The sequence below is a fragment of the Scomber scombrus genome, chromosome 12, assembly GCF_963691925.1.
Source record: "Scomber scombrus chromosome 12, fScoSco1.1, whole genome shotgun sequence".
Taxonomy (NCBI): domain Eukaryota; kingdom Metazoa; phylum Chordata; class Actinopteri; order Scombriformes; family Scombridae; genus Scomber; species Scomber scombrus.
This window is the reverse complement of record NC_084981.1, coordinates 12,448,282-12,460,745: the sequence shown is the minus strand read 5'-3', so window position 1 is coordinate 12,460,745 and position 12,464 is coordinate 12,448,282. Positions and strand designations below refer to the sequence as shown.

At 37.7% G+C, this 12,464-nt stretch overlaps 1 protein-coding gene across 2 annotated transcripts in view; it reads right to left on the bottom strand.

The window, feature by feature from the left end:
• The window catches only part of lmbrd1 (LMBR1 domain containing 1), a 58,430-nt gene that overhangs the window by 18,576 nt on the left and 27,390 nt on the right, over nt 1–12,464 (bottom strand). For both annotated transcript variants that reach the window (XR_009927031.1, XM_062430921.1), the window contains exons 8-9: nt 4,482–4,607; nt 3,471–3,623 (exon numbers count right to left, since the gene is read on the bottom strand). Coding sequence is in view for 1 of the 2 variants with exons in the window: in XM_062430921.1 (XP_062286905.1) it covers nt 3,471–3,623; nt 4,482–4,607 (279 nt within the window). In the remaining variant the exon portion in view is untranslated. The remainder of the gene's footprint in view (nt 1–3,470; nt 3,624–4,481; nt 4,608–12,464) is intronic.

Here is a 12,464-nt window from a genome sequence, read left to right as displayed (position 1 = left end):
AACACAGCAATTTTGCAAGGTCCCTGGACTTTTCAACTGTATGCTCCTCATGTTCACTAACTCATTTTCTCCCACCACCAGGGTTGATATAAAAAGGACAGCATTTATTTGAGACACAGTGGTGCCACTACTCTAGAGAAATCACAAACATTTGGCTTATCACTCTACACCAGTGCCTGAGTATACAGTAAATAAATCTCACAACTCATTAGTGTTTAAATTTGAGTTTGGGGACTTTCATTAGCAGCAACCCCCTTGGTTCAAGACAAACTATTACAGACACTGGTTCAAAATGTTTGTGCATGCCTGTAGTGCAGTAAAATACTACAAAATGAATAGCAGTGGGAATGTGAAATGTGAACCAGGAGAATGATGATGGAACTGCTTAACAAAGAAAATGAGATCTACTGAACTGCGTATAACAATCGGTAAGTCATGTATGAATAAATATCAATAAGTGCATAAAAGCACATATGCTACTGTGTTCACATAGGCATAATGCACATCCATGGCAGCGTTGGGTAAAATGAATATAAATATGAGGGTGTGGTGATCATTACAGTGAATCACTCCATGGATCAGTACACACCCTGCTTGAGCTGCATCAGTAACATAATCACAATAAAACTTATTTTTGGGGCATCCCCCGTTGTTTGTGGTGTTTGTTGCATGTCACATGCTGCAGGCTGTCTCATTTATAACTGTTGTGTACACAAAACAAAGCTCCTTGAACATTACTTCCAACAAATAAATTGGAATGTATAAAAACAAATCTGACAGGAGAATGTGCGGACCTGTTCGGAAAATCTGACCTATGTGTTCAAACATTTTGGAGACGAGGCATATTGGTGACACACATGGTGAAGTGGTGAATTGAAGCCAGATTGTATAATGATTCTTCTCACACATTTAATTTCACTTCATATCAAATGTTAATTATAGATACACTTTATCATACATATTCAAGCCAGCAGTGCACTTGTGCTTGTAGTGAGCCATAAGTATTCAATAAGCACTCTTCAAATTTAAAAGATATAAGCTGACTCAAATCGTAACCAATTACATCTGTGATGTATTATTGAACTATTAATGAAATATTGAGCACAATGTGCTGTCTCATCAGCAGAAGAGATGACTGGACTGTAGTGTGCTCAAACTTGTGGAGCAGCACAGCTGTTAAAATATAAGGATGTGGCAGGTGACAGGATTCAGGAAGTGGGAATATACTGATTATTTTTCACCTTAACCATGTGAACCTGCTGATGAAATTATCATCATCAATTGTAGAAATCCAAAATAAAATAAAATATCTTTAAAGAGTTGCAGAATAGAGCATTTATAAATGTTTAATAACATAATCTAATACTGAGCATATAAGTACCATTTTAGTTTTCATATAGTTTCTGTGTATAGAATTGTTGCAGAAAATGACTACTGTCATGTACACAGAGTACAATGGAGACACTGCAGTGGCTGCCACACAAACTGCTGGATTTTGGAGTAAATATAAATGAATACAGTGTTTATTGTATTTTAGATATTGAGTGTGTGGTCTCATTAGTCATGTGTGCATTTATACAGTAGACGCTTAACAAATACCAAGCAGTGAGCTTTGATGTCCCTATGCCTCCAGTAGTCTTTACCCTAAAAGTGTGCAGCAATGCACTTCTTGGCATCTACCTCCATGTCTGACCACTTTAATTTTGGGAATTGACTGCTGCAGCTGTCAGCCTCTCAAACTTTCTTCTGTTACTGCTGCCGTTTTCCACGGGAACAACATGTACATCAATATTCATGAAGGCTTTTGCATTGACCTTGATGGTTAATTGTGGAGTGTAAGGGGTGGGATATGAAATCCGTCCCTTTTTCAAGTTGATTGTGATTAATTAAATGGGGAAATGGTTGCATTCCTGTGTGCGCAGATTTACTATGATGGCAGCTGCCATTTTTGGCATTTGTGTGCTTGTACACTTATGGTATGGATCTGACCCACTAACCAACTAACAGGTGTGCCTTGACAAAAGTAAATGGTGGAATTCTAGCCTACTTAATGTGTTTGAGACAATTAGTTGTGTTGTGCTGAGGTAGTTTTGCTATGCAGCAACGAGGCCTATCCGACTACTGTAATCCAAATTTTGGCAAGAACGGGTCAACTAAGTAAAGAGACCGTCCATCATTACTTTAAGTCAGGAAATTCAGTCTAGAAAATTTCAGGAACTTTCTTTCCTCTTTCTTCAAGTGCAGTCGCAAAAACCATCAAACGTTATGATGAAAATCACTCTCTGGAGGACTGAGAAAACCAGGCAAGGAAGAGCAAGAGTTACCTCTGCTGCAGAGGATAAATTCACTGGAGTTACCAGCCTCAGAGATCACCATTTAACAACACCTCAGGGTAGAGCCCACATTAATGCATCCCAAAGTTGAGGTAGCAGACACATATCAACTATTTGGAGGAGTCTGCATGATTCAGGCCTTCATGGTCAAATGGCTGCAAAGAAACCACTGCTGAGAGAGACCATTAATAATAAGAACATTGCTTGAGCCGAGAAACTTAAGGAATGGACATTAGACCAGTGGAATCTGTAATTTGGTCAATTGAGGTTTTTTGTTGAACTGCCATGTCTTTGTGATATGCAGAGAAAGTGAATGGATGGTATCTGCATGTGTGATTCTCACCATAGCAAACATGAATGAGTGTCCAAACTTTTGAGTGGTACTGTAGATAAACCTTCAGTGTGTAGTATATCCCCATGGATGAAGAGGCTACGACTCCTGACAGATATGTTTAATTGAGACACATGTTTCCATTTGCTTAACTTAACCCCCTCCACTCCCACCACCCTTTGCGCAAAGCTGTATGTTGTAAAACTTTTACTAAAATTGCAGATATAGAGGTCCAGGTATTGGTTGCCAACCCAAAAAAGTTAAATCAAAGACAAGTTTGTGGTGCCTTTGGGTTTTCCTTGGGGAATCATGAGATCCTGCCTGAGAAGTGTGAGCCTCCCTGAGAGACTTCAGAGTAAATTAGGTGAAGAGACTACCCGTGGGAATCATGTAAATATGCAGTTGTGTAAAGTAGAACTAAAAGTAAATCTGGAGCAGTCCAGATTAGAACTTGAGCACACGGAAACAGAGGGGATGATGCTGAAGTTGGTAGACATGAACTAAGGCATGCTCTCTACCCAAAAAATATGTTTTAATTGCACAACTATCAAGTAAAGAAACATACAATTAGCTAACAAGTAGTTAGCAGTATGGCCCTCACCTTCCTCAAAAATCAATTACACAACAATGACAGTTAGCCCAGGATGATTATATCAGGCAAAGTTATTGTCTTTGTAAGATTACACCCAATGTATTAATACAGACAATGGAAGAGGATGTGTCTTTGTTTACAATACTGTCTATATTGGAACATACTGTATAATTTACCTCTGTGAATGGGAACTAATTCCATAATGCAGACTCACCTTGAAAGGTCTGAGAGCACTGCCCACTTTAGTGCAGCAGTTCCTCTCTGCAATTTCCAGGTGTCTCCCCCTGCGCTGGAGGACCTGCAGTTTGCCCTCTAGCTCCTGCAGGTTGTGTCTGTCCCTTGAGGACAGGGGACGTCCATCTTTACACTGGTGAAAAAAAAAAAAAAAATCAGCAGATAAATCAATAACTAAACATGTGCGTATGTATATTCACTTCTGACAAGTTTTTAGCTTTTAACAGGGTAAACTCAGCCCAAATAATGGAAAAAACATGACCCATCCAGCGACTGACAAAAATATTTGACTATTATAACTTGATATTTAAAAAAATAATTAACTTGCTCTTGGACAGGTATTATGTCAGTGGGTGGATAGATGATGTATTAAAACACTGTGGTCAAAAGATTGAGGTAAAATTAATCTGCCAGTAAATAATTAACATTTAAATATATTAAGTTTTAATATAAACATTAAATGACAAGAGTTGCTATTTGTTTACCTTCTGGCTCAGAAAATGACATTATTTAGGCTGTTTTCATAGTTATTTAAGTACACTCTTCTTGCAGTGTTTACCATTATTTACTGTGTATGTAATCTTTAATATAGTCATGAAGGTTTTTCATTAAATATATCTAAGCAGAAGACGAAGGAGGAATGACGACTGCACTGGTCTTTTGTGTTCAACTTCATGTTGCCACTGGCAACTATTAGCAACTAATTGATTTCATTCATTTGTGTTTCCCTGTTTGTGCTGCCTGTATTTGAGAGCTTGGTTGATAAGTGCAAAGTCAACCATCCATAATAGCATGCAAAGACAGAGGACCATGACAGAAGGATAAGAAGCGAGGACTGCTCAGCTGTAGGCTAGAATGTGTACCTTTCACTGAATGTACGAGTACACACTTCTAGGTTTTTTCCATGAAGTTATTCAGTGACTTGTAGATAATTTGCAAAAATGTGTTTATGGGGCATATGCTTGTGCCTTGTGTCATTGGTGATACCAACCTTGGATTTCAGCTTTTCTATCTGATGCTCAACATCATCAATGTCCTCTGTGTTCTCCAGGCGTTCATACATCACACTCCGTGTGCCTTTTATCAGATTCAAAGGCAGCACAGACATACCATATGCCTGAAAGATAATGCAAAACTACCATTATAATCACACATTATTGTCAGAGCAGGATGGCACATATGGCACGTGCATCTACCCACACATACCCACTCCTGCCTAATGACAAACCCATCACAATGTGGAACACAACAACAGTTAAATGAGGGTAAGCAAGCACACAAAAACCGCAAATCATATAGTTCTTGGCCTCCAGGGCTATGTCATTTTTGGTAGAGGAAAATAGATTAAAATTGTGGAATCTATAATTGTGCTGGGGTTTATTGTTGAATTTGCTGCAACCATTTTGTGTTGATATCAGTGCCTTATATCACCCCAATGAAATGTACAGCTTAACAGTGCCCCCATGTGACAGCACTATCCTCTATCCAGGATTTGATGATTTTTTTTTTTTTTTTTTGAGTAGAATTATAGGGAGAAACAAATATGGGTAATAGACAGAGGCAACAATACTCAACACTATTTCTCATTTGTTAAAAGTACATGCAGCACACACATAATAAACAATGACAGACACAGAAAGACATACAGATATAGACAATGTTAGCAAAGGAAGAGAAAGAGAGAATATGTGGACAAAATTCAAAAGGCACCTTTTAACACTTTAATCAGTGGGCTTCAATCTCCTGAAGGGATGTTTGAACTTTAATTAAAAATAAGGGTCATCTCTAATACCAGGAAACAAACCAATCAATACAAATAAAAATAGCAGCAGGCCAGTGATTTCTTTCTCTCCCTGTGCTGTCTTGCTTTTACCAACTTGGAGGGAGTGCCATTTTATGGGTTCATAATAAAACAAAGGGTCTTTCTGTGCAAAGATACTTTCAGTCCTGTCAAAAAATGCTGCCTTCTTTCTTCTATTTTTCAAGTGGAAAAAAAACATCATTCAATATTTTTTTTTAAAACAACTTTTACTAGTTTTTGAATGTTAGGTAGCATTAAGAGAGTCGCATGGGATACTAAGTCAGGGTAGACTATTATTAGTCTCTGCTGTGGATCTCTGCTACGGGCGAATGTCGCCTCCTGCAATGAATCATGGAGCTCTTAAGGCCGGAGCATGTCCCGAATATCAAACACACTCATAAAAGGAAAACCTGTCCCAGATCCCAAGAGAAACATTTCCCTTCCCTTCAAATGTGCAACTACATGAGAGAAATATAAAAGGGGGAAAAAACCCAGGTGTCTCTCCATTGGAGTGTACATTTTTAGTTCACACGTAATCATGCATGCTCATTAAAGTTATTTTAAAACCCACTGTGGTCAATAATAACCAGAAATAGCTTAGAGTAGGGTGGATGGGAGAGTGTGTGTGACTTTATGTGTGGGTTGAATGAGGGGGGAGTGAATGGCTGAAATCATTCAGAGTCATGTGACTGATGAGTGGGAAGAGGGAAAGCTAGGTGGACATAGGTCTCCTACACAAGCCTCCTCTTTGTTGCTCTTCGTACTTGTGAAAGTGGAGCCAAAAGGGAGGAGGGAGAGGAGGTCCCCCCTACATTCTCAATACCTTTTGATAAAGAAGCCAATCCAGTATAACCAAGCTAATTTAAACTACTCAGGATACAGGTGCATTACACAAGTTGGCTTTTTAGATCATTTGTATTTGTATTTGTATAATTTGCATTTCAACATATGACAAACACAAACACATTTCCATAAATACAGCATGTTTGGTTGATCTGCCACATATATTGGTTACCCTAATGCTGTTTGGTTGGTTGATGCATCACAAGCTCCACAAACTTCAATCAGGACAGCTTTGTTCATGTGTCAGTCTATACTAAAACATTAAGTGTGATTGAAGGTCACACAGGTAGCAAAAGCATGCCTTCAGCACTCAGAAAACATTCATAAAACTTTGATTGTGCCTGTGTATCCAGATTAGCAAGTCTGTGCTAGGGCTGTGCTGACTGACGATTCATTGACTGACAACTCAAGGGAAGATCACAAATTGTTGCCTACAGCAATTTTAAGGCTGTTTTTGGGCAGTGAAGCATAATGTTGTGATGAATTATTTTAAAAGTCAGTCAGCTGTGGTATTTCATTAGTCATTTCCTAAATATGTGTTTTACATTTAGAGCTAAAATCTAATGGAAAATAGCCTAGGCTCGTCACCCTCCAGTGCATTTTCTTTATGTTGTTAAATTTGCACATCTGAGAAAAAGTTCCCAAAGCATTATATACCACCACTAAGTGTTTATTTTAAACACTGTAGTCAAGTCACTGCGTGGATGACTAACTAAACAATGAATGTCATATTATTGAGTATTTGCCATACATTTTCTAGAATATTTTAAGTTAAGTTAGTCAATGGTGACACATGAGCTATACAGTACAACCTCAGCCACCTAAAAATGGCGACAGCATGTAAGATGAAGAACCATCCCTCTCCCCCATAGCCAAGCCAATCAGATATTTTACAAATGTGACACACTCCTCCCTGAGCACTTTTATTTATTTTGGCTTCATCTTGTCTTTCAGAGATTGAAACGTCCCTGCAAGATATCGATAGCGTACTGCCATTTTTAAGACTAAGAGTGAGGTAGTGAATGAAAACAACAAACATTGGAGAATGCTTAGGATCACTAAAACATATAGGGGGCCAAATGTGTGACTGCTTGCTTGTCAAAAGCTTCCTGTTGCTAGACCTAACACACCTCCTTCACAGCACTCAACCATGATTGTCAAATCTATTGTCAAGTCTTTTAGGTCAAGTAATGCAATCACATTGGAAGAAAGAGGCCCAATGATATACGCTCTCTTTGATGCAAGCTACAGCTCTTTGTTCTGTCAATGGACATTATCTGTTTTCTCTGAGCTCAAAGATGTTGTGTTTTATTTTCTCATTTGCAATTGTATGAATATATCTAGAGTCTTATTTAAAAAAGGTGAGATGCACATTATCTTTGGAGTAAATGCTTCATTAAGGGAAGTAAATGGTTAGTCTTCTATCTGGACGATTAGTTCCACCTACCTAATATCGAGAATTTTAATTTTAAAATTGATGGGATTGGTCAAGTATTTTATTCTTTACATTCAGGAGTTGAGGGATTGCATCCTTTATTCTTACAGCTAGAATTGTTAATATGATATGATCCAGTGGGAACTTTTTTGTGACACACATATATTCAAACATTAAATTATTGCTTACTGTTTCATCTAAAAATTTAGTTTAAGGAAATGACAAAAAGGGACATAAGGCCACAGTGCAGAGTGTGGCCAGTCAAAATAATCCTTGAGATAGAGAATATTTTTTATTCTCTAGTCAAAAAATCTGCCTTAATTTAAAAAAAACAAACAAACAAAGAAAAAAAAACAACAATTCAATTGTTTTTCACAAACAGCTAGAGGGGCAGGTTGGTGTCTGTGTTTGATGGACAGCAGCTGTAAATGTAAATCAGTTTTATTTTCACATACAATCATACACAGTCGACAACGTGAAATTTGATCGCTGTATTTAATCCATCCCTGAGGAGCAGTGGGCAGCCATTGTGCAGCGCGTGGGGACCCGCTCCAGCTATAAGCTCAGGGGCACTGATGAATTAACCTAATATACATGTTTTTGAAACCGCAAGCACTGGGAGAACATGGCAAGTTGACCCAAAAGGTCCTGTCCCAGCTGGGATTCACAAAATTGCTAACCACTTGATGGCACTAGAAGTAAAGTCAGAGAAAAACCAAATCAGTGGGATTAATACTGTGGAGACCATGAATGTCCTTACAAACTTAAATGGGAATTCTTTCAAATACTTGTTGAGATATTTCGATCTGGATCAAAGAGGTGAACCGACAGACCACACTGCCATCCCTTGAGCCACGCCCCTAGCATTGATAAAAATCTAAAGAAAGGCTCAAAAGAGAGTTAGTTGCCAACCCTTTAGATAACCCAACACTTTAAATAGATACCACTTTGGTATGTGGCATTTGGTATGTGTTTATTGATAAGCTGAGCAAATATATCACTAATTATAGACTGACAAGCTGCCCCTGTCATTAAAGATCAAACAGATATTATAGTAAAGACATTAACAGATAATTTCTTGTAGTTTATTCAATCTTTGCACAAATCTGAGAGAAACTTAAAGTTTGAATGTAAAAATGTTCATCAGCTGCTAATCTTCCTCAAGCACTGCACTACCAGAATGAGCCTACAATGCAAGAGCAGGGAAAGTGGCAATTATTGGCCAAGAAAAGAGTATGGTCCCTTGCCCTGATAGCCAGACTCTTAAGCCTGCTACTTGACCCTTGATTGAAATGTCGTCTTACCATTTTGAATCTGGGTACTATGATGATTACTAACATATGCTTAATACTCAAACAGGGCACACCAGCAGATGGAAGTAGACTGAAAACTTATAGAACAGTTCTTGGCTTGAGGCTGAGACCAGATTCTTCTAAATGTCATCTCTGTAGACCACTTTGGCTTTGTTATAGGTCATAACCTATGCAATAAACCAAAATATGTTGTTCTGTTTCCCTGCAGTTTCATGGCCTTATTTCCAATTATAATCTTTTTTTTAAAAATAACACTCCCTGTATTGACAATTTCTGAAAATTACATGAAATTACCTTAAATGCCTAAAATTACTCAAATATGGTCCTGGTGGAGGTCTAAATAGTGATTTAAGCAATACACGTCTGCTTGAGGAATGAGCAATGGGTGTGAATATTTTATGTTTGTTTGAATGCACAGCAAATTTATCCAATTTTTTACTGAAAGTAATGCACTAGCAGTATTTATCATTAAATTGAAATTGGAACTGATTGACAGGCTTTCCAGACTGCCTCCAACATTCTTTTACCTCCTGTCTATCTGCAGGCAGTATGCCTGTTTGTTAACTGTGAGATTAAAGGACTATGACAATTATTGGTGTCTTTTACATGGCTGGCGCATGCTTAATAAAAGAGAAAAAAGGATACTTACATTTATTTTAAGGGGTGTAATTTAACCTTAGGGGTCTGTGCTTTTGGAACTTGAATTAACTTAAATACAGGTACAGTTATGGTATGCCTATTAAGCCTATAAAACCTACTGTATGCCAGTATCTGTTGATATTCTAGGTAACACAATCTAGTTTTATCAATGTATTAATTTTAATCTCATTCTTTGTTCTTTATTTAATGAATAGCATGTTGCTATGTAAAAATGTTATAATAACTTTTAACTAACTTTTACAATTTAAAAATTCTATTAAAAAGTATGTCAGGGAGACAAAAGTCTAAATGTTGTAAATACATTGGTAATCTAAAATATAGAAATTAAACAAGCATCAAAGGGTTTGTAAATCAATAAGTATATGTGAACATTGTCTCTGTGAATAGCGACCCCCACCCTTCAGGTCAATCTCCTGGCCTGTGATTAGATCAATATACATTAAGTCTTACAACTTTAGATCACCATCAGCCTCTTAGGCTGGCAATTTAAGAGCAAGAAAAAGGTATGTGCACAAGAGACAGTCATGAGAGCCATAAGTCACTATGCTAGCCAAGCTTTTAAATGAAGCCAAAGGACTTCACATGATGCATGAGCTTTGAGATGCGCCTGATCGATCTCATGTCATCACGGCTGGGTACAATCAAACAGAGTGCGGCATTATATAGAGGGAAGATATATACGCAAATATTCGAAATCCCTAAATGATAATATGTTTACCCTCAGACAAACATATATTGCTTAAATCAAGCATTTTTGAGCATCCTAAAAAGTGTTTTGTAAATAAAATATATTATCATAATAACGATAATAATAATGCTCCTCTGAGGAATAGGGCAGTGCATAACGTGTGTGCGTAATGGGTGTGTTGTTGAGCGAGTGACAAAAAAGTGACGATAAATGCGAGCGGAACAGAGGAAACGGTTAGTCCATCGTTAGTAAATGTAGAGTATCGGCTATAATGTGTCATTCAATAAATGCTACAGCTCCTCAAGACCAAAAAAGTCTAGTCTATTGTTGGAAATGTGAAGGGGGACAACCCTGAAGTTAGTGACAATGGGTTAGCCTAACCTGACCAGGCTCACTTAAGGTAGTCTGACCTTTAAGTTGGACCAGCTATTCTCATTTTAGTGTCAATCTCAGCTGCTCTTAAAAACAGAGAATGGAGAAATGTCAGGCTGCTGAGGAGAAGAAAGGTGTTGATATTTGTTTTGGATTATTTGCAGGGGTTGTGAATGTATTTTGTTTTGTTTTGTTTTATATAAGTATTTATTTGAATTTATGTTAAAACGAAAAATAAGTTTTGTTTTTGAGTATTTATTTGATTTTTTTGTTTTTATGAAAAGGACATTTTTTAGTATATTATTTTTGTTGTTTTTATGAAAAGGACATTTTGTTTTGTTAAAATTAAAAATAATTTTATAGTTGAGTCATATATTCTATTTTTCTACTATACACTACTGTATTGTTAAGTTGGTTGGTGGTGGATACATTGATTTGTTGTGGCTTGACCGACTAATAAACGGACCTTTGACTCATTGAAAAAAATGTTGTTGTTGTGGACCTTTAAGATTTGTATTTGAGGAATACTGCTATAGTCTGTACCAGTAAAACAAAGCTATTTATCAGGTCAGTTCAGTACACTATTTACTATCTCAACATTACAAACATTTGACTTTTAAACGGTTTAATGCAGGCACATCCCTGTGGTTTAGAGGCTGGGATGCCAACCATGGGCCAGAGACCTTTGATGCATTTCCTTCTCCCTCATTTCCTGTCATCTCTCTACTGCTGCTGTATAATATAGGCAATAGATATGAAACTTTTTTTTTAAAGCATTAGTTTAGTTTAGCAGAAAGGTGGAAATACAGAAACCAAATCTGATCTAACCAGAAAACCCTGAGAATATACATTAATGTACACCAGTAACAGTAGTAGAAGCTATAACTTGCACTCGCAGGCTAAAATATGCACTAGGCTGCGGGTGTTATATACTGTTTACATCAAAGAACTGTTTGCATTAGGGCAGGGTGGCCACTCCTGCACAAAGAGTAGTGATAAATTAGCCCACGAGTCACAGACAACATTTCTTCTTCATATCTTCTTATGGAGCCCATCACTTAGATTCCATTAAGTTAATCAGGCTTAATAGTTACAAACGGTAGAGGTGGTAGTAACACAAAGAATGATGAATCACACCGCCCTTTGCAAATAAGGGTCAGAAGCCACCAAGAAGAGTTTTGTCACTTACGGATAGGGTTAATAAGGGAGAGAAAATAAAGTAGATGAAAGAATAAAAAGTGAGATAAAAGGAGCTTCTGTGTTTGTGTCTGTGAGAATAAAAGAGGCAGGGGCAGCTGCTGATGTTGCCTACAGGGCGGATTTCTTTGATTGACTTCATCAAAACAGGAAACATCAAAAACAAAGGCACACTGGGAGTTCTGCATTCCACAGGGCATTTGCAGAGTCCACAACAACATGGGGTCAGTGCAAATCTGAGCTTACTTTTCACCCTCTAAATGTGCTATGTAATTATTCACTCTTTAGAGAACTGTGAAAAGCAAAAAGAGAGAACAGTGGATCAAATCCCAGCAGAGATGGATTATAAGATGTTTAAGGGAGATTGGTTCTATAACATACTTGACTAGGTTGTGTATTAGTCATTAAGGGTTCCACATTCAATTGTTGTGTAATTTGTCAAATGGGTCCAATAGGATTCTTTGAGCTCAACAGAAAACTGGATAGATTGGGGTTGGCTGTCACTTTCACTCTGACTCTGTGGGTTGAAACCATAGTAGTTTTTTTGGTGTGTGAGTGTGCGTGTGCGTATGCGTGTGTGTGTGTGCGTGTGCGTGTGTGTGTATTTTTCCCCAGTAGGCACTATTCTGTGTTTCTCCCACCCTGACACCAGAGCCACCGCCTCC